Source organism: Corythoichthys intestinalis, chromosome 1 (genome assembly GCF_030265065.1).
Source record: "Corythoichthys intestinalis isolate RoL2023-P3 chromosome 1, ASM3026506v1, whole genome shotgun sequence".
NCBI classification, from domain to species: Eukaryota; Metazoa; Chordata; class Actinopteri; order Syngnathiformes; family Syngnathidae; genus Corythoichthys; species Corythoichthys intestinalis.
Window position 1 is genome coordinate 68945574 of NC_080395.1, and position 21439 is coordinate 68967012.

General features: G+C 41.3%; 1 protein-coding gene across 5 annotated transcripts in view; it reads right to left on the bottom strand.

Annotated features, from left to right (window-relative positions):
- The window catches only part of LOC130916860 (multiple epidermal growth factor-like domains protein 11), a 345443-nt gene that overhangs the window by 117233 nt on the left and 206771 nt on the right, over window positions 1–21439 (bottom strand). For all 5 annotated transcript variants that reach the window (XM_057837918.1, XM_057837935.1, XM_057837926.1 and 2 more), the window contains exons 12-13: window positions 16749–16912; window positions 16500–16602 (exon numbers count right to left, since the gene is read on the bottom strand). In XM_057837918.1, the coding sequence (XP_057693901.1) occupies window positions 16500–16602; window positions 16749–16912 (267 nt within the window). The remainder of the gene's footprint in view (window positions 1–16499; window positions 16603–16748; window positions 16913–21439) is intronic.

Sequence of the window (21439 nt, forward strand, 5' to 3'; positions counted from 1 at the left end):
GTTAGGGTTTAGGGCAGTGGTGTCAAACCGATTCCACAAAGAGCCGCAGTGGGTCCTGGTCTTTGTTCCAACAGATCCAGCACAGACAGTTCAACCAATGAGGTTTCTGCCAAAATAAGCAGCACCTGACTGCAATCAACTGATTACGCTTGTAAAACACCAGATTGGTGAAAAGGTATTCATCTTGTTTGGTTGGAATGAAATCCAGGCCCCACTGCGGCCCTTTGAGGACCGGTTTGACTCCTGTGGTTTAGGGGGTTAAAAATATATATTTTTTTAGATGCCCTTGTGTTCAATATTTTAATTCCCCATAAAATTGAGATTTTAAGCTTTCCAACACTTGCATATAGGACAATTTTAAAATTTGGTCATATTGGGGGTCTCAGAGCGGAACTTCAAGTCAACTGAATGTTTTCCACCATATATATATATATATATATATATATATATATATATATATATATATATATATATATATATATATATATATATATTAGGCCTGAACGATATTGGAAAAAACCTATTGTTGCGATTTTTTTTAGGTTTGCAATATATTGCGATATTATATTGCGATATTAAAAATATATATATATATCTTTTTTTAAAGAAATTTTCACTAGATGACTTGAATAGCTGTTTGGAAATACTTTACATGACACACTGTGACCACAGTATATTCATATAATACCGTTTCATTTGTGAATGATGAAGATTGCTGTATGAAGGGATCCAGGAAGCCATGTCTGCACAAAATCGATCATTTATTGAACACAATATTTTACACTTCAACAGCAGCAAATACATTAAATGATAAATAAAAGAGCAGGTGCATTAGTCCCCTATGTTTTTGACAAAATATAACAATAAATAAAAACTTCTGTAAAATAACAACAAAGTTGTACTGTAAACATATTTGAACAAAAATATTAAATATGACAAATAAAAGAGTTGTTCACAAACTATAACAATAAATAAAAACCTCAGTAAAACAACAGTTGTCAACATATTTGAACTTAAATATTAAATCTGACTAATAAAAGTGCAAGTGCATTAGTCCCCTGAGTTGTTTACACAAAATATTACAATATAAAACTGCAAAACGGCAACAAAGTTGTAAAAATATTTAAACAAAAATATTAAGTGTCAAAACTTTATGTGCAGCAGTACTATATATAGTTATTTGAAAAATACGATTTACAATCAATTTAAATATAAAAGAAACAGAAACTCAATTGAACTTGTAAATAATTGAACTGATTAACTGCAAATAACTGATGAATAACAGAACCATTTTAACTCCCAAATTTCCTGCCTTCCTGACAGCTGTCACATGAATAAAAAGAAGAAAAGACATTTCTGCAGCTGTGTTATGTATTTGTCTGCATATCGTCCACCTTCCTTGCTCAGCAATTCTCAACTGGGTCTCATAGGTTTTTGGCCAAGACTACTAGTTTATTCACTATTGCAGGCTTGAGACAAGAACGTTGGCACGTAACAATGTTCCCACCTGTACTAAAAAGCCTCTGATGGGAAGCTCGTAGCAGGAATGCATAGATACCTGCGTTTTAAATGGTCCCACATGTTCGACAGATTACTTCTTGTTGAGGCAACCACGGCGAGGCACTGTCGACAGGGCTGTTTTTTTGTCCCTTATAGTCTTGTTCTTGCCAAAATACTTCCAAAACTCCTTTTGGATACAGTCTTCCTTGCTCCTCCAACGTGTTGATTGCTTGCTTTCACTTTGAGAACGGGCCCTCCTCCCTCCGCTCTGCTGTTCGGCCCCTCCTCCCTCCACTCCGCTGTCGCAGGAGGAGGGGGAGGAGCCGATGACTTGCTGGAGGGAAAGAAAAGCTGTGCGCTCTCCTTCCTCAAAACAAACGTTTGTGGATTAAAAAAATAATGAAATGAAAAAACTATCGCACGTCCTTGCGATGGGACTATTGCGCATGCGCACATCGCGATGGCGATGTTTAAACGATATATCGTTCAGGCCTAATATATATATATATATATATTAGGGCTGTCAAACGATTAAAATTTTTAATCGAGTTAATTACAGCTTAAAAATTAATTAATCGTAATTAATCGCAATTAATCGCAATTCAAACCATCTATAAAATATGCCATATTTTTCTGTAAATTATTGTTGGAATGGAAAGATAAGACAAGATGGATATATACATTCAACATACGGTACATAAGGACTGTATTTGTTTATTATAACAATAAATCAACAAGATGGCATTAACATTATTGACATTCGTTTAAAGTGATCCATGGATAGAAAGACTTGTAGTTCTTAAAAGATGAATATTAGTACAAGTTATAGAAATGTTATATTAAAACGCCTCTTAATGTTTTCGTTTTAATAAAATTTGTAAAATTTTCAATCAAAAAATAAACTAGTAGCCCTATTCTGTCTTCAATGTGTGTGAGTACACAAAATGACAGATAGCGAACATAAGTTCCAAAAAGAAATCAGACGGTGTGGCAAAGTTGCATGGGTTTTACTGAAGTCATCTCTTTTTGACAGGAGCACGTTTCTTGTATTTTTGTAAAACTGAAAATAACAAGGCAATGTGTCAATAACTTGCATGAATCACAAAATAACATAAAATGTACACACACGTGTCCATTTGAGCAGTAGCACTAGCCAATTAGCTCACAAGCATCTAACAATGTAACTGCATTTCACCATATACGTATGTGAACAAATTCAAATACACATAATCAATAACTATCTAATGCTCATGAATATAAACAAAGGAGGAATATAACTCACAAGCGATGCATGTATTAGACACAAACAGTGTGATGGGGCTATGAGAACTGCCACTGAATACTGGATGCGGACGTTAGCTGGTCTGAATAGCACTGTCTATTAGTGTGAGTTCGCGTCGACATATAATCACGTCAGAAAAGCGCGCCGAAACCCAAATAATCAGCTGCACTGAATCGCCAGCAGAGGGCGACATTACGCCACATCACATATGCAAGTCACACCCAAGCGCCAGCAGAGGGCGGAAAAACTCCATAAAACACAATTAACAAGTTGGGCTTTCACTCTACTGACATTTAAATCTGTCTGAGCGGGCCTAGTGCGTTAATTGCGTCAAATATTTTAACGTGATTAATTTAAAAAATTAATTAACGCCCGTTAACGCGATAATTTTGACAGCCCTAATATATATGTGTGTGTATATATATATATATGTATATATATGTGTGTATATATGTATATATATGTGTATATATGTGTATATATATGTATATATATGTATATATATGTGTATATATGTATATATATGTGTATATATATATGTATATGTATATATGTATATATGTGTATATGTATATATGTATATGTATATGTATATATATGTATACTGTATATATTAGGGCTGTCAAACGATTAAAATTTTTAATCGAGTTAATCACAGCTTAAAAATTAATTAATCGTAATTAATCGCAGTTCAAACCATCTATAAAATATGCCATATTTTTCTGTAAATTATTGTTGGAATGGAAAGATAAGACACAAGACGGATATATACATTCAACATACTGTACATAAGTACTGTATTTGTTTACTATAACAATAAATCAACAAGATGGCATTAACATTATTAACATTCTGTTAAAGCGATCTATGGATAGAAAGAAAGTTCTTAAAAGATAAATGTTAGTACAAGTTATAGAAATTTTATAATAAAACCCCCCCTAATGTTTTCGTTTTCATAAAATTCGTGAAATGGTCAAACAAAAAATAGACGAGTAGCTCGCTATTGTTGATGTCAATCATTACACAATGCTCAGGGTGCTGAAAAACCCATTAAATCAGTCGCACCCAAGCGCCAGCAGAGGGCGACAAAAAACCCAGGTAACAAATGGGGCGGGGCATGTGCGTTAAATACGTCAAACATTTTAACGTGATTAATCCAAAAAATTAACGCCCGTGAACGCAATAATTTTGACAGGCCTAATATATGTATATATATATATATATATATATATATATATATATATATATATATATATACATATATTAGGCCTATAATTGTCAACATGAAAAAACAGAAAATCACATTGTTTGATTTTTAAAGAATTTATTTGGTGGAAAATAAGTATTTGGTCGATACCAAAAGTTCATCTCAATACTTTATTATGTACCCTTTGTTGGCAATAACGGAGGCCAAACGTTTTCTGGAACTCTTCAAGTTTTTCATACACTGTTGCTGGTATTTTGGCCCATTCCTCCATGCAGATCTCCTCTAGAGCAGTGATGTTTTGGGGCTGTTGTTGGACAACATGGACTTTCAACTCCTTCCACAGATTTTGTATGGTGTTGAGATCTGGAGACTGGCGAGGCCACTCCAGGACCTTGAAATGCTTCTTACGAAGCCACTCCTTTGTTGCATTGGCTGTGTGTTTGGGATCATTGTCATGCTGAAAGACCCAGCCACGTCTCATCTTCAATGCCCTTGCTGATGGAAGGAGATTTTCACTCAAAATCTCTCGATACATGGCCCCATTCATTCTTTCCTTTACACAGATCAGTCTTCCTGGTCCCTTTACAGAAAAACAGCTTCAAAGCACGATATTTCCACCCCCATGCTTCACAGTGGGTATGGTGTTCTTTGGATGTAATTCAGTGTTCTTTCTCCTCCAAACACGAGAACATGTGTTTCTACCAAAAAGTTCTATTTTGGTTCCATCTGACCATAACACATTCTCCCAGTCCTCTTCTGGATCATCCAAATGCTCTCTAGCGAACCGCAGACGGGCCTGGACGTGTACTGGCTTCAGCATGGGGACACGTCTGGCAGTGCAGGATTTGAGTCCCTGGCGGCACATTGTGTTACTGATAGTAGCCTTTGTTACTGTGGTCCCAGCTCTCTGAAGGTCATTCACTAGGTCCCCTAGGAATTTTTGGTTACCGTTCTTATCATTTTGATGCCACGGAGTGTGATCTTGCATGGAGCCCCAGATCGAAGGAGATTATCAGTGGTCTTGTATGTCTTCCATTTTCTAATAATTGCTCCCACAGTTGATTTCTTTACACCAAGTGCTTTACCTATTGCAGATTCAGTCTTCCCAGCCTGGTGCAGGTCTACAATTTTGTCTCTGGTGTCCTTCGACAGCTCTTTGGTCTTGACCATAGTGGAGTTTGGAGCATGACTGATTGAGTTGTGGACAGGTGTGTTTTATACCGATAATGAGTTAAAACAGGTGCCATTAATACAGGTAACGAGTGGAGCCTCGTTAGACCTCGTTAGAATAACTTAGACCTCTTTGACAGCCAGAATTCTTGCTTGTTTGTAGGTGACCAAATACTTATTTTCCACTCTAATTTGGAAATAAATTATTTAAAAATCAAACAATGTGATTTTCAGTTTTTTTTTTTTCCACATTCTGTCTCTCATGGTTGAGGTTTACCCATGTTGACAATTACAGGCCTGTCTAATCTTTTCAAGTAGGAGAACTTGCACAATTGGTGGTTGACTAAATACTTTTTTGCCCCAATGTGTGTGTGTGTGTGTGTGTGTGTATATATATATATATATATCTATCTATATATAAATATATATACTTATACAGTTATATTATATACTTGTATATTAAATACTGTATATTTAAATATTCTGTTGCCAGCTTGTTCAGGTCGACTTTGTGATCGTTGTTTTTTTTTCGTTAGTGCATTTGAACGCATCATGCGAGAGTGAGCAAGTGTGAGGGCAAGCTCGGCTTTTTCGAGCAGTCGCCGAGTTGTGATTGAAATAAATCTTTGGAAAACAACAACGAAAGCCTGAGATTGTTACTTGGTATGTTACAATCGTTGCACACTCACCACTTGGAAAATAACAAATAGAATCATGGTGTGGCACTGCATATATTTCCTGGAAGGGGAAATTTTGACAGGCAAAAAAGTCATGGAAGTCAAACTGATTGCCCACCTCGATGACTTGAGGAGCCAATCAGTTCACTTTTGCGGTTTAATTTTCCCCTACGCATTTTTATATACTCCAGATCGCTCAGCATTGAGTTGGAGGGGCGAGGTGCAAGATGAGATCTGTATTTACGCCCAGCTCACTGCAATCCGTGATGGGAGGAACACCACCGGGCACTGAATTGAAGCATATTACTGCGATGTATGTTTGAAGGTCAAAGAAAAATGTGTCAAAGGACCATCAGCTCATCACAGCTCGTTCACGTCAAATGAGCCGGCCAGTTCCACATTTAAAACTACGGGTTTGTGGAAAGCTCACCAAAAGAGCCAGGAATGGCTTGCGAGAATAGATTCCCTACCTCTGACCTAGGAGAATACAACCTTGGTTTTTCAAAGACGTAAGTAGACCATTACTGGCTTTTCCTTTTCTAAAATTTGATACAATTCTGTGGAAATAGGAGTGCAAATCCTACTGCCTACTGTTTTATCACAATGATTGGGAAAAGACAGGTTCAGAGAGAAATCACAATGGTAGACATAGGCTTATTTCCTTTCCCTTTCGTGAAGTGTTCGAGCTGCCAATCGGCGTCATTGGCGCCGTCTACTGTGCTGAGTAAATGGTCGTCATCTGACGCCTCAGGTTCAAATATGTAAGGATGAATTATAGATAATCTTTCCTGGGAGCCATCATTATCTTTAATGTCACAAAAAAGCGATCCTGAATGGGTACTTTGCAGGAAATATTACTATAGCTGGTGCTGCCATGGATAAAGTCCGCCATGTCTTCTGTTGTTTTCTGCAAATGATGTCACACTGCCAGGTTTGGGAAGGCAGTATTGACGGAGTGCTAAAAATCTTACAAACGTCTCTACAAACGTTATTTTCAGCTAACAATACGTTTCAATGGGAAAATTTTGCCTTTTTTAAGAAAGAAATTCCAGGTTACGAGAGACAAAAATACTATACAATACTGTAAAAGATAAGTATGTACCTCCTGCTTTCTGCTTTTAACTGTCGCGCCATAAGATCCTGCTGCCCTATTGGTCATAACGTTTCCATTCCTGTCCCCTTAAGTCTGCTGCTCTCCTATTGGCCTATTGTGGATGATGTTACGATATGGGTGTCGCAGTACGATGACATGCACAGGTGCGATGGTGTTATTGTTGCTACAGCGGGTCTCTTCGCGTTTTTGTGTTCCGAGAGTGAGATCGGCGATAGGCACCACCAATCTCGTGAAAGAGGACAGTGCCTCACTTGAAAGGTAAGATATGAACTGTTAGGTCAGGTATATGGAATGATTCAAATGTGTTTGGCTGTTGTTTTATTCTGGTTTTACCCTAATTTTAAAATTTAATGTGACGTGTCAGTAGTGCTTGGAACAGATTAGGGGCTTTATATGTAAAACATGTTTATATTTACGAGGTTTTCGGGTGACTTCAGAACCAATTAATGTCGTAAGTAGAGGTACCACTGTACTGTAGTTCTTCTGTTCACAAAGGTGTTCTGGTTTCCTCCACCAAAAACAGTCTTTCATTTTCGGTCTCACTAATCCTTACCAGGGTCGCGGGGGTACAGGAGCATCTCCGAGCTAACAATGTGCAGGAGGCGGAGTCCATCCTAAAATGGTCGTCAGCCAATCCCAGCCAGAACCATAGATTGAGGGTAAAATGAGACACTGGTCTTCTTTTACTGTTCCTCGATTAATTGCTTTCAGCCATTTGTTTCTCTTCCTCTCACGAGGAAGAATAAAGAACTTCAAATGCGGCTCCAAACTCTTCCTTGTGTGAAAACCCGCAACACAGCAACTTTTAGTCATTCCGACAGAAAAAAGACCGCAAATCGATAATCGACTTCGCGAGGGACGACGACAACGCCGCGAGCTGCAGTCTTCCGCGTTTCGATGCTCTGCTGCCTCAAGTATGGCCCCTCCTTCAAGATTTCCGCCACCTGCTGTCGCCTCCACACTGCCCTCTGCTGAGAATCCGGAGCCAATGCAGCTAGGGCGAGCCAGGCTTACTGAGGAAGAATGCAACCGCAGACTCACTGCCCAGCTATGCATCTACTGTGGCCAGGCGGGGCGTTTTCTCCGCCATTGTCCGGTACGTCTGGGAAGAGGGGCAGGTTCTCCAGTAGGTGAGGAGATACTGCTGGGTCAGGCATCTAATAATTCTGCAGCCCGGCTCCAGCTCCCAGCCACTCTGTCCTGGAAAGACCAGTCCTGCAGTGTGAAGGCTTTTATTGATTGTGGAGCTGATGAAAGTTTTATCGATCGCAGGCTGGTGAAACAGCTGGGTGTCGTAACACGCCCGTTGCCCGCTCCGTTAAGAACCATCGCACTCAATGGGCAGGTGCTGTTTAGTGTGAGGGAGCAGACCGACCCAGTCCACCATCTCCTTTAGGGTAATCAAGAAATGCTTAGTCTATTTGTTATTGACTGCCCTCGCATGCCATTGGTTCTAGGCCTACCATGGCTCAAGACTCACAACCCGGTGGAGAATTGGACCCACCCCAAGATCACCTCGTGGAGTGCCCACTCCCACAATAATTATTTAAGGTCTGCCCTAGCTCCGGCCTATCCTGTTCAGGATCCAGTCCAGCCCGACCTCTCGTCAGTCCCTGTGTGCTACCATGACCTGGGCCTGGTCTTCAGCAAGGACCGTGCAGGGGCCCTGCCCCCCACCGCCCTTATGACTGTGCCATAGACCTCCTTCCTGACGCCGTCCTGCCGAAGGGGTGTATGTATAAGATCTCTGAGCCTGAGAGGGAGGCGCTGCAGTCTTACATCACGGAGTCCTTGGCCACTGGTATAATCTGTCTGTCCTCCTCCCCCGTCGGCGCCGGCTTCTTCTTTGTCGGAAAGAACGATGGCACATCGAGGCCTATTGTTGATTTCCGGGGCCTCAACAAAATCACAATCAAGAACACGTACCCGCTTCCCCTGATGGACTCTGCATTCACCTCCCTCCATGGTGCGCATGTATTCACAAAGCTAGACCTGCGCAACGTTTATCACCTGGTCCGCATCAGGGAGAAAGACGAGTGGAAAACTGCACTCAACACGCCCCATGGTCATTACAAGTATCTCGTCATGCCTTTTGGACTTGCCAATGCCCCCGCAGTGTTCCAAAACTTGGTCAATGACGTGTTGTGGACATGATCAACAGGTTTGTGTTTGTATATCTTGATGATATCCTGATTTTCTCCTCACAGAGCATCAGCAGCATGTGCGCCAGGGCCTCCAGAGCCTCTCGGAGAACCGGCTGTTCGTTAAAGCGGAGAAGTGTTCCACGTTCCAGAGGTCACATTCCTTGGCTACGTCATTGCTGGCGGAGAACTCCGTATGGACCCCAGCAAGGTAACCGCGGTGGTGTAGTGGTCTCGCCACACCGATCGGAAACAACTACGTTTCCTCGGGTTTGCTAATTTCTACTGGAGGTTCATCAGAAATTACAGTCGGGTCGCAGCCCTGACGTCAACTGCCTTGCCTTTTCTCTGGTCCGACACAGCCAACACCACCTTTGAGGACCTTAATCAACGCTTCACTTCAGCCCCCGTGCTGGCGCATCCTGACCTTACCCTACAGTTCATCATGGAGGTGGATGCCTCTGAAGTGGGCATGGGAGCGGTCTTGTCGTAATGGCAGACCAGCGATGGCAAAGAGCACCCTTGTGCATTTTTCTCCCGCAGGCTCTCCCCCGCTGAGCAAAACTATGGCATTGGTGACCGTGAATTGCTGGCCATTAAGCTTGCCCTGGAGGAGTGGCGACACCTGCTGGAGGGAGCTTGCCAGCCATTTATCGTTCTGACAGATCACAAGAACCTGAGTACCTGAAGGCCGCCCGGAGGCTCAACCCACGCCAGGCCAGGTGGGCCATGTTTTTTGAACGTTTTAATTTTTCCCTCTCTTACATCCCAGGGGCCCTTAATATCAAGCCTGACGCCCTGTTCCGTCAGTTCCTGCCTAGCAAGACCAGGGTAGATCCAGCCCCCATACTCCCTCCCACCCCTTTTCTCGCTGCAGTGGAATGGGAGGTTGAGTCGAAGGTTAAGGAGGCCCTTGATGAGCACCCTGACCCCCGAGAGGGACCTCAGACTACCTTGTTTGTTCCCGTCTCAGTCCGGCAACAGGTGCTAGAGTGGGCCCACTCGTCCCGCCTCTTCTGCCATCCAGGTATCAGCAGGACCCTGGCTGTGCTGCGTCAGCGGTTCTGGTGGGCCACCATGCCGGAGGACACTCGGGCTTTTGTCAAGGCTTGCCACGTCTGCGCCCGCAGCAAGACCTCCACCAAACCCAGCTCTGGTTTGCCCGCTTCCCATCCCTAGTCGCCCGTGCTCTCATATCGCCCTGGACTTTGTCTCCGGTCTCCCCCCTTCCAAAGGTAACACCATAATACTCACTGTGGTTGACAAATTTTCGAAGGGGGCCCACTTCATCCCGCTTTGAAAACTCCCATCAGCGAAGAAGACCGGCGAGTTACTGGTTCAAAATGTTTTCCGCCTGCACGGCATTCCGGCCGACATTTTGTCAGACAGAGGTCCACAATTCATCTCCCAAGTATGGAAGGCCTTCTGCGCAGCTCTGGACGTTGGTGTGAGTCTCTCCTCAGGTTACCATCCTCATACCAACGGCCAGTGTGAACGCACAAACCAGCAGCTGGAAGTGGCCCTCTGCTGTGTTGCACAGTCCTGTCCCAGCTCGTGGAGTGACCTTCTTCCCTGGGTCGAATATGCCCATAACACCTTGCCGAACGCCTCCTCAGCCATGTCCCCCTTGCTATGCTCATTGGGCTATCAACCCCCTTTGTTCCCATCCCAAGAGCAGGACATTGCGGTTACCTCAGTGCAAAGGCACATCAGCTGGTGCACCAACATTTGGAAAAGGGCACGCGCTGCTCTTATTCGCTCTTCTGAAAGTTCCCAGGCCCATTCCAACTGCCGCCGTGCGCCACCACCGGTCTACTCTGTGGGTCAGAGGGTATGGCTCTCCTCAAAGCACCTGCCACTACGGGTTGACTCCAGGAAACTGGCTCCACAGTTCATCGGCCCCTAAGTAATAGAGAAGGTGGTGAATCCTTGCTCAGTCCGCCTCAAGCGCCCAAGGTCTCTCCGTGTCCACCCCACCTTCCATGTTTCCCAGGTCAAGCCAGTCTCGTCATGCCTGTTGTCCCCCCCGGTGCCGACTCCTCCTCCTCCGTTGTCAATTGACGGGCACCCAGCTTTCAAAGTGAGGCGGCTCTTGGACGTCCGCCACCGTGGCCGTGGGTTGCAGTATCTGGTCGACTGGGAGGGCTATGGGCTTGAAGAGCGGAGCTGGATCCCTGCCAAGTAGGTGTTGTGCAAGTCCCTGATTCGCGATTTCCATCACGCCAATCCTGGTCGCTTGTCTCGGACGCCTAGTGAAGGGGGGGTACTGTTAGGGCTCCTTGATTACAGGCTGGAGACCAGACGGGGGGAATCGATGACAGCTCCGAGCCATTAACATCAGCCGCCTACAAAAGCCTGATCGTCGTTGCCACTCGTCGCCAGTCCAACTCTTTCGATATTCCCGTCAGTCACGTCAAGCACTCAGGTATTCTCTACATATATACACCCGGCTAACCTGACCTTTGTTCCGTCCCAGGATTCCCCGTGCCTGCTACCTGATCTGTACCGTTGCCTGATATCACGTCTACACCTGTCAGCGACCACACGACGCGCACGTGTGCTTCTACGACCTTCGACGCGCCCCTGAAAATACACCTTGTATATAATAACTGAATTCTCTCTTGTCTGCTTTGGGGTCCGATTCCCAGCACACCATAACAAAACATATAGAAGACATGTTTTTTTCACCCCTCCACCCCCAAAGTATCATTTATAAATGGTTTTAAGCACTTCAAAATGTAAGAAATATGATAAGTTTTAAACATGTTACTGTCCCACCGAATTATTTTTAAACAAGAATGAAGTAGTAAGAAAATGCTTGGCTTTAACAAATGCTTCATAGTGAGTCTACTCAAACCCTCTCAAGCTGCTCACTTTTTTAAACGATGATTGACGCATGCGCAAACTATTTCCTAAGATTTTAATTTTTTTGATTGAAGTGAATTTCTTTAAAAAAAAAATTTTTTTTTTGTCTGAAGCAACTTATTTTTTTTATTGCATAAGACACAAATGTCCTAGCCAAAATGTGGCCCGAACGCAAAACATTACTTCAATCGAAAAAGTTGTTTCAATCAAGAAAAGTTTTCAAATGCTTTTTTGTCTCAACTTTATTTTTGCATTCAAACACATTTTTTTTTATTGAAGTGACTTTTTGGGGATTAAAAATATATATTTCGATTGAAGCAACTTTGATTGAATAATAAAGACACAAATCTACCTCCATAGTTACTGAGAAACAAATTAAGGAAGCTTTAAAAATAAAAGCCACCGGGGAGTCTGATTTAATTTTTTTTTTAAAGATTTATATTTCATTATATAGACATGCCTCGTTAGGAAAGGATATTGAGGGAATAAAAATGAGTTGGATGAGGCTGCTAAAGGCAGTGGATACCTCATCGGCTGGGTGAATAGCACACTTGGTAAGAATAAGTTTGCAAGGATAGTTGGGTATAAAATACAATTATAAACACAATTACAATGTTATTTTTCGATAAGATTTTATGTCAGTGCTTTATTAATTATTAGGTGCTAGAGTTGTTAAATATGGATAATAATGAAATAATAGTTTTGAGAAAACTGCTGTTGGTGGCTCAGTGACCATCTGATGTGGTTTGTTCTCAGATGAACAAGTTAGAAAGGAAGTTTTGATGCAGAGGTTGAAGGAAGAAAAGAGGCAGACTGACTGAATGACTTGAGTCACAGCCAGAAAGTGTTGATGACAGTGTTGATTTCTATTCACTGTCGCCCCCTCCCGATTAAAGTATGTCACAATCACAGGCAATTATTATCTAAAGCTGGTTAAAATTGAAGTTATGTTAAGGTGTATTAAATACTTGTTAATGTGCCCCTTTTGATCTACGAGCACCCGCCCCGCCACCAGTCTCTGCACGGCCCTGCTGAAACACAGTGTGGGTCGACAGAGCTCAATATTTTGTTGGGTTGTACAGTGTACCGGAACATATTTCCTCCATACCCTTCTCACCTTTTTAACCCCTGACCCATTTTCATGCCTGCCATTACATGGTGCATTCCTCTTCTCACCCAGCTCACCAGTGAGCCTAATGAGGACAAGCAGTAGAGAAAATGCATGGATAGCTGGATGGATGGAAGGTTCAACACAACGCATCCAAATTCTGTGGTGTTATTTCCTGATGCAAAACTTGTTTTCCTTTCTGTAGATCTGCCCTATGGATTGCCTTTCATTATACAAGACGTAAATTGTTTCATGACCACAATAGTTACTTTCACCAAGACACTGTCCCCTGAGAAGGGAGGATATCTTGGATGTATTCATTTATTTAACAGGGACAGTATATATTGATGAACATCTATTAGACACATCTAAAAGACGTAAACATGCCGGATTATAGAAAAAATACTAATTTACATCCACAGTCCCTAGGCAGGTAATGGAACAGAAAGACACGAAAAGCCAAAAAAGGAAAAGAGGTTACAATAAAACAAACTGCAGTACAGTAGGCTACTAAGAACATAAAAGTTAGTGGTTACAGGACTGGTTAACTTTCAACCACTGCTGGAGGTGAGTTTTGATGGTTCGTATTGTAGGACACACCCTGATGGCGATTGGTAAACTGGTCAAGATCTTACTGGCCTTTACAGAGAGAGAATTTTGACTGGAGGCTGTTTTTTTTTGAGTCGGACCTTACAGTCACCTCTAGATGAGGCCCTGAAACCGCTGTGAGCCCTTTGACGTACAATAGAACTCCTCCATACCTGCCATGTGTACTGTCATTCCTAAACACATTATACTGAGGGATGGTAATTACAGCATCTGATAAAGACTGTCAACCATGTTTCAGAAAAGCCAAGAAAGCTAATACTGGATTTGAGGAGTAGATGTTCTAGCTATTCACGTTTAGATGCCATATTTCGAATATTTAAATGTCCACCCAATTTCCCCCTTGGTTTGGCTCGTGGATCCCAAATAGTTTTGGCATAGTTTGAATTATGAAAAATCCTTGTACACCTGTGCCTTCTAAGCACTGCATTTCTAGTTTCAAATATTTTTCCTGCTTGAGAGGTGGGTCCATTTAGAAGAGAAAAGTTTTGCATTGATCGCTCCATTACGATCTACTTTAGTGAATTCAGGGTCCCCCCCAGGATTGATAAATCTAAATTCAAGACTTTTAAGACCTTTTTCAATGCCATTTCAACTGAAAATTAATACTTTTCTCGCACTTATTATTTAGATCATATTGATTCATATTAAATAAATAAAGCACTGAACATCAAATTTAACCTCAATTACTAAGTGTGTTTGACAAAAGAATGCACATATATTGACGATACAATTAAAACACATTTAAAGTAACATTATAAAGTCTGTCAGAATTGTTTTAAACACACACACGCACACAATAATTATGGACACAAAGAGGAGGAGGACAGGACTCAGACCAGCCATCTTCTGTAACAGGCTAGCCGCTAGTGCACCTGCCAAGACCCCAGTGAACATGGCTAACTCTCGAGTTAAAACGGCGAAATTCACATTCATTCGAAAGGCAAACCGAAATGTTTAAGCAGGTCCACTGCCTTCGCATGACCCATAAACTGCAACCTAAAGTATCTGGATGTAACTTGAGCCCCTATCAGATACTCCAAAACAACGGGACTATCGCGGGACTTAACTGTGCAGCAGTTGTGTGTGAAAACAATTTCCCGTGTTGACTGACATGGGAAGCAGTGTGCGTGAAAGCAGGCGTTAAATTCCCGGCTCACAGCAGATGGCTGGTGACTTAAATATCATAGCGCGGCCGATGTAATTTCCTCTGTCTTCGCAGTAAGAGGAAAAGCGGTAAACAAACATCGCAATTATAAACATACCAAGCTGGAAACAGCTATATTAAACTGAAAACGTGACCAAAATTAAAATGCCAATTATTACGTCGGGCCGGGCCAGGGTTCTTTCTCGCTAACTTTTTGAAATAACTATATATTAACGATGTATGAATGATAAACTAAGGAAAACCTGTTATAAAATAAATAATTTGGATTAAAAAAAAGAAGGCACTGTATGTTCATTGCAGAGCCAGAGCGTGCCTATACACCCTTTTTAATCTTCCCCTCTGCGAGTCCGCAAAACCGCAAATGTTTATTTATATTTAACAAAGGTTTCCAGCGTTATTTCGTTGTGTAAATAAATTTATAATTATCATAAAAATATGTAGTCTATTTAAACATTAAGAAAATGTGCGTTTTTTTTGCTGCCAACTGAGAATTCGTTATAAAAGACAGGCTTTTATGCAGACATCGTCACAAATGTTATCACAAAAAATGCGGGTCGGGCTTTAATACCCGCGGACCAGCTCGGGTCGGGCTGGACTTTTTAGGCACGATTTTACCTCTAAAAGTCTTGATGAGCTTAAATTGACTGCAGTTAGGAAGTTGGGAATGCTCGCTCCGGGAAAAAAAAACACGATTTGAGCAACGTTATGGTTAACAAACTTTTCCAGGGTTATTTCATTGTGTAAATGAATTTATAATGGCCATAAAAAATATATCGACTATTTAAACATTAAGAAAATGTGCGGGTTTTTTTTCTGCCAACTGCAAAATTCGTTACAAAACACAGTTAAGACATCGGGAACGCTCCCTCTGGAACAAAACGCAATATGACCAACATTGTGACAGCCGATGCCGACCAAAAATGACGTAATATCCGAAACAGATCACCAATGGACTCATTTGAAGTATATGAATGGTGGTCTGTTTTGGTGTTCAGAATCCACAATACTTCTGCCTGCAGGGTTTTCGTTCCACCGACAAACGGACGCATTCCCGATGCAGAGGTGGATGGATTCTCCGTTTTTCCGGTTGTGGTGGTTTGGCACGCACCAGTTGCATTTCGATTTGTAGTGCAGTGCATCGTAAAAATTATATGCGTCATCTTCGTTATGGATTAAAAAAAACAAAAAAACTTACGGATATAATTTAGGTTGCACTGAGTTGTTCTTGAAAATCAAGACCACGGTGAAAAAAATTCCAGACTTACAACAGCTAATTTAATACTTTTAATACCTTTAATAATGGAAAACTAAATTCAGTGCTTATTTAATATTTTTAATAACCCGCGGGTACCCTGGAATTTGAGAGTAAACTGTCAAAAATACAAAAATTCACATCGGTGGCCCCATCGCGAACGTAATGACAAATATAACAACCATCAAAAAGGCATAAGAAACCATGAATGTTAGTGCAATCCATGCCGCAACGGGAACATTTCTGATATTTGGCAGCACAGCAGTGGTTTCAACATCCCGCTCAGGAAGGAAGTTTGTGTTTTAAGACATGTTCTGTGATTGAAGTTTTACTGTTTATATGACTACAATGGCTATAATGAGCATCATTATGTTTGGAAGAAAAAGGGTGGATGTACAGTATGACTTACCGGTCCAACCTGTGACACAGCGGCAAGAGCCGCTTACTGGATGACAACCGTCTGAATTTGCACAGTCACATCTCTCTTTGCAGTCCAGACCATATGTTCCTTCCTACAAGCCAGGAAACAAATGAGCTACGGTATACAAAGAGCTTAAGTTTCTTTAAGTCATTAAAGATAAAGTTAAAAAAATAAATGAACAAGACATGAACATAAACAAGATATGTTTAGGAAAAATGTATCTCTGAGAACACTAACCTGACATGGAATGTCACATAATTCATCCCTCCAGCCAGGGGAGCAGGAGCAGTTTCCATTAATGGGGTCGCAAGCTGCCCCGTTAGCACACTGACATGTCTGATTGCAGGTTAGACCCCAGGTTCCACTGGAGCATGGGATAGAGCAGTCCACTCCCTGCCAACCTAGACACACAGCCAAATCGACCATTTATTAGTTTTATCGCTCTGTTTGCATCTGCTTCTTTTAAGAGATTTGTGAGTGCGCTTTTCGTCAATGTCATGCTACTCAGAAAGTTCGGGTGGCGCAATGTGAAAACTGAGCCTTTTCAACAAGACATTAACAAGTGTTGTTACGAGGTAGCTCTCCAACTGGACCCTGGTCCTCTTGGTCTAATGGAGTACTGCTCAAATAGTTGGGTGCAGAGTGAAGACGGGGGTGGTGCATGTGACCTCGGGGAACATACTTTTTTTGCCGCACTAGTATAAAGTGTAATTGCACATCCACTTAGTGGGTGGCAGTGGCGCTCTCATTTTTAGCGTGTGCGCAGTATTTGAACCAAACAAGCGTACACAGCAAAGTGCACCGCAGATATGAAGAGCTAAGACGAGGAAATACGACAAAGCGTATGTAGCGCTCATAGGCGGAGTTTGACTTTTGGGGCAGGGATGTCACAACATGTTGATGACCCCTAAACGCAGTGTCAGCAACAAAATTAACTTACAAGAATATTTATAATAAGTTAAAAAAATTAGCGTTTTTTTGTTTCCCGTCATTCTTGAGGGGAATTGTAAATCAGGCTGCTTCGGCTGTACTTTTCACCAAGATCGTCATCAATCGAATATGGTACGCCCGCTGGTGTCATGCCAATGTATTTACCCCAGTCAAAAATTGTATCCCCTGGGTGGAGCCACTACGCTGCACTCATTTGCTTGATTTCCGTGTTTTGGTGATGTAGTTATCTATGAGGTTTTAAACCATGGCCCATCCATCCCCCCCAAAAAACTTTTTTTCTGTCGGATAACGTAACATACTTACCGAACGTAAAAAAAAAAAAAAAAAAGGCAATATTTTACTGTTTTACTCGTAGGATGACCTGTAACTGTTATTACTGTAATTCAAGTCCTGTATGGAGTTTCTCCAATTAAAAAAAAGGGTGATGTCCAAAATATATATCTGTGGTTCTTTTCTGGCTTCAATTAATTGCTTAAGTCGACATAATGCATAAGTAATGTGTGTGTAAGTGCGCGCTCCCGTGGCCAGGGGATACAATTTTTGACGGGGGTAACTACATTGGCAAGACAACAATGGTGGCTCTGTTGTTCAATTAGTGTCTTTAGTGGGGCAAATTGAAACTCCGCTCACTATTTTGACGGTGGTGTCTAGCGTTTCATGGGCCACATTTTCAATCCTTGGTTCTTGCACAGTAGTTGTTGTCGCTTTTGAAAGCTTAGGTTTGAAAAAAATTACGTATAGCCATCTTGCCTCTTTGGTCCTTGGGTAATTTTGGCTAAGAAAAGCAAAATACCGTCTAAGGTACTGGTCACATGATCTGTTCAAAAAATAATTTTAACCCATTATAAAAATATCATTTTTGTTCACTTCATCCATTTTTGTTTGATTTATTGCTTTACAACTTTTATAGACAATATTTTACCAGAAAATTCTAATTTTAAAATCATATATGGGAAAGTTAATTACATGCAATGACACTTTTCGGCCACCAGTAGGGCTCCGGCCTTTGGCCTTTGGCTTTTAATACGAGGAAAGACCAGTCTGGTTATTTACTGTGTCTAAAAATGTGTGCAGCGGACAGCAGGAATCCAAATCAATTAAGATGCCACTTAAAGACATTACGCCCCAATCATATTGATAAGCCGCTTGATTTTTTTTTTCAGCAAAAACGTGCCGAATATTACCAACGATCGTCTCGCTTTATTGTCAGTGTTACGTCAGTATACCAGCAAGCACTGTTAGCATCATATAAGGTGGCATACCAAGTTGCTCAGTGCAAAATAACCCCACACCATAGGAAAGGAGCTGAAACTGCCTGCAGCAAAAATAAAAACTTTCCCTCTGTCCAATGACGCTGTCATTTTTATTCTATAAATTTAAAAAAAAAAAATTTTTTTAGGTCAAATTGTTTAGCATATTGTCCTCATGAGTGAATGTTGCTAACCAATTTGAATTATTATTTATTGATTTTATTAAATGTTATTTTCTGGTATCAAATGGTAAATGTACCTTGACTGTATTTTTACAGTTTGGATGTGACATGCCCCCCCCCCCCCTTTTTTTTTTTTTTTAATTCAGGCAAATTGATGCAAAGTCATTTCTCTTACGAACAAAGCAATGTTAATAAAGTTATACATTATTGTAAGTTGAGCTATATTACTTTTTTTCCCTTTAATACCCTTTAAAATACCCTTAATACCCTTTTAATACCCTTTTTTATCCCTTTAAAAGGACACAATGTTATGCAGAAGTTTACTTTTAATAATAATATTGAGTTTATAGACAAATGATACTATTTACAGTGGCTGCAGAGCGTTGGGGGGGTGCGTTTATGTCTTACTTTGTAACAGAAAATAATTGGGACGCACTGGTCTAGTGTAAAAGTGCCCTTAGACTTGGTATAATCTTCAAAGGGGGAACTCGACTCACCTGAGGCTGTACTATATACTGTACTTGACCCCCACAGAAAACCAGAGGAGATACATATTGGCATGCAAGATAATCATTGAATTGCATATTTAAAACTGTCACCTATGACTGAAAAACTGAATGTTGGCCCTTTTTTCTTGTTTAAAGCGACAGCTATTACTGGCACATGGGAAATTTCACTCATGCCTAACAATTGGAGCGATCTATGTTTCCGACTGTTTAAGCTTCTTTCTCATTGGCTGCTGTCACTTTTCTGCTCCATTGCGACCCAGAGTCAAGAATCAAAATGTTTGTTTTCCTCATCATATTGTTTGCACATGACATCATTACTATGTGATGAGCCACCCAAAATTATTTTCACGTTCAGTATGAACAACTTTAACTATACTTTACAGATATCAAAAATGTCATTTTAATTTGATTGGATGCAACGATATGAGAATGACAAATGTTTTGCATTTGGGTAAGCATAAAGACAATGAAATTATTCTTTACCTTCCTCTGTGAGCAATGAAATGTGTTTTTCTAACCTCAATTTTTACAAAAGCATTATTTAATAATCTTGAATATGCCACACATTTTACAACTTGTTTTTTTTTTTAATTGTCTACCGTCATGCTTTTTTGTTATTTAATAATACACAGTGGGGCAAATAAGTATCTAGTCAACCACTAATTGTGCAAGTTCTCTGACTTGAAAATATTAGAGAGGCCTGTAATTGTTAACACGGGTAAACCTCAACCATGAGAGACAGAATGTGGAAAAAAAAAAAAAAAATCACATTGCTTTATTTTTAAAGAATATATTTGCAAATCATGGTTGAAAATAAGTATTTGGTCAGTACCAAAAATTCATCTCAATACTTTATTCTGTACCCTTTGTTGGCAATAACGGAGGCCAAACATTTTCTGTAACTCTTCACAAGATTTCACACACTGTTACTGGTATTTTGGCCCATTCCTCCATGCAGATCTCCTCTAGAGCAGTGATGTTTTGGGGCTGTCGTTGGGCAACACGGACTTTCAACTCCCTCCACAGATTTTCTATGGGGTTGAGATCTGGAGACTGGCTAGGCCACTCCAGGACCTTGAAATGCTTCTTACAAAGCCACTCCCTTTGTTGCACTGGCTGTGTGTTTGGGATCATTGTCATGCTGAAAGACCCAGCCACGTCTCATCTTCAATGCCCTTGCTGATGGAAGGAGATTTTCACTCAAAATCTCGATACATGGCCCCATTCATTCTTTCCTTTACACAGATCAGTCGTCCTGGTCCTTTTGCAGAAAAACAGCCCCAAAGCTTGATGTTTCCACCCCCATGCTTCACAGCGGGCATGATGTTCTTCGGATGTAATTCAGTATTATTTCTCCTCCAGACACGAGAATCTGTGTTTCTACCAAAAGGTTCTATTTTGGTTTCATCTGACCATAACACATTCTCCCAGTCCTCTTCTGGATCATCCAAATGCTCTCTAGCGAACCGCAGACGGGCCTGGACGTGTACTGGCTTCAGCAGAGGGACACGTCTGGCAGTGCAGGATTTGAGTCCCTGGTGGCGCAATGTGTTACTGATAGTAGCCTTTGTTACTGTAGTCCCAGCTCTCTGTAGGTCATTCATGAGGTCCCCCTGTGTGGTTCTGGGATTTTTGCTCACCGTTCTTGTTATCATTTTGACGCCACGGGGTGAGATCTTGCATGGAGCCCCAGATGGAGGGAGATTATCAGTGGTCTTGTACAGTGGGGAGAACAAGTATTTGATACACAGTGCCAATGGGAAAACCCATTGGCAGTGTATCAAATACTTGTTCTCCCCACTGTATGTCTTCCATTTCTAATATTTGCACCCACAGTTGATTTCTTTACACCAAGCGAAGAGTGAAGCGTTACAGAAAACGTTTGGTCTCAGTTACTGCCAACAAAGGGTACATAACAGTGTATTGAGATAAACTTTTGGTATTGACCAAATACTTACTTTCCACCATGGTTTGCAAATAAAGTTTTAAAAAATCAATCAATGTGATTTTCTGTTTGTTCTTTCTGTTTTTTCCCG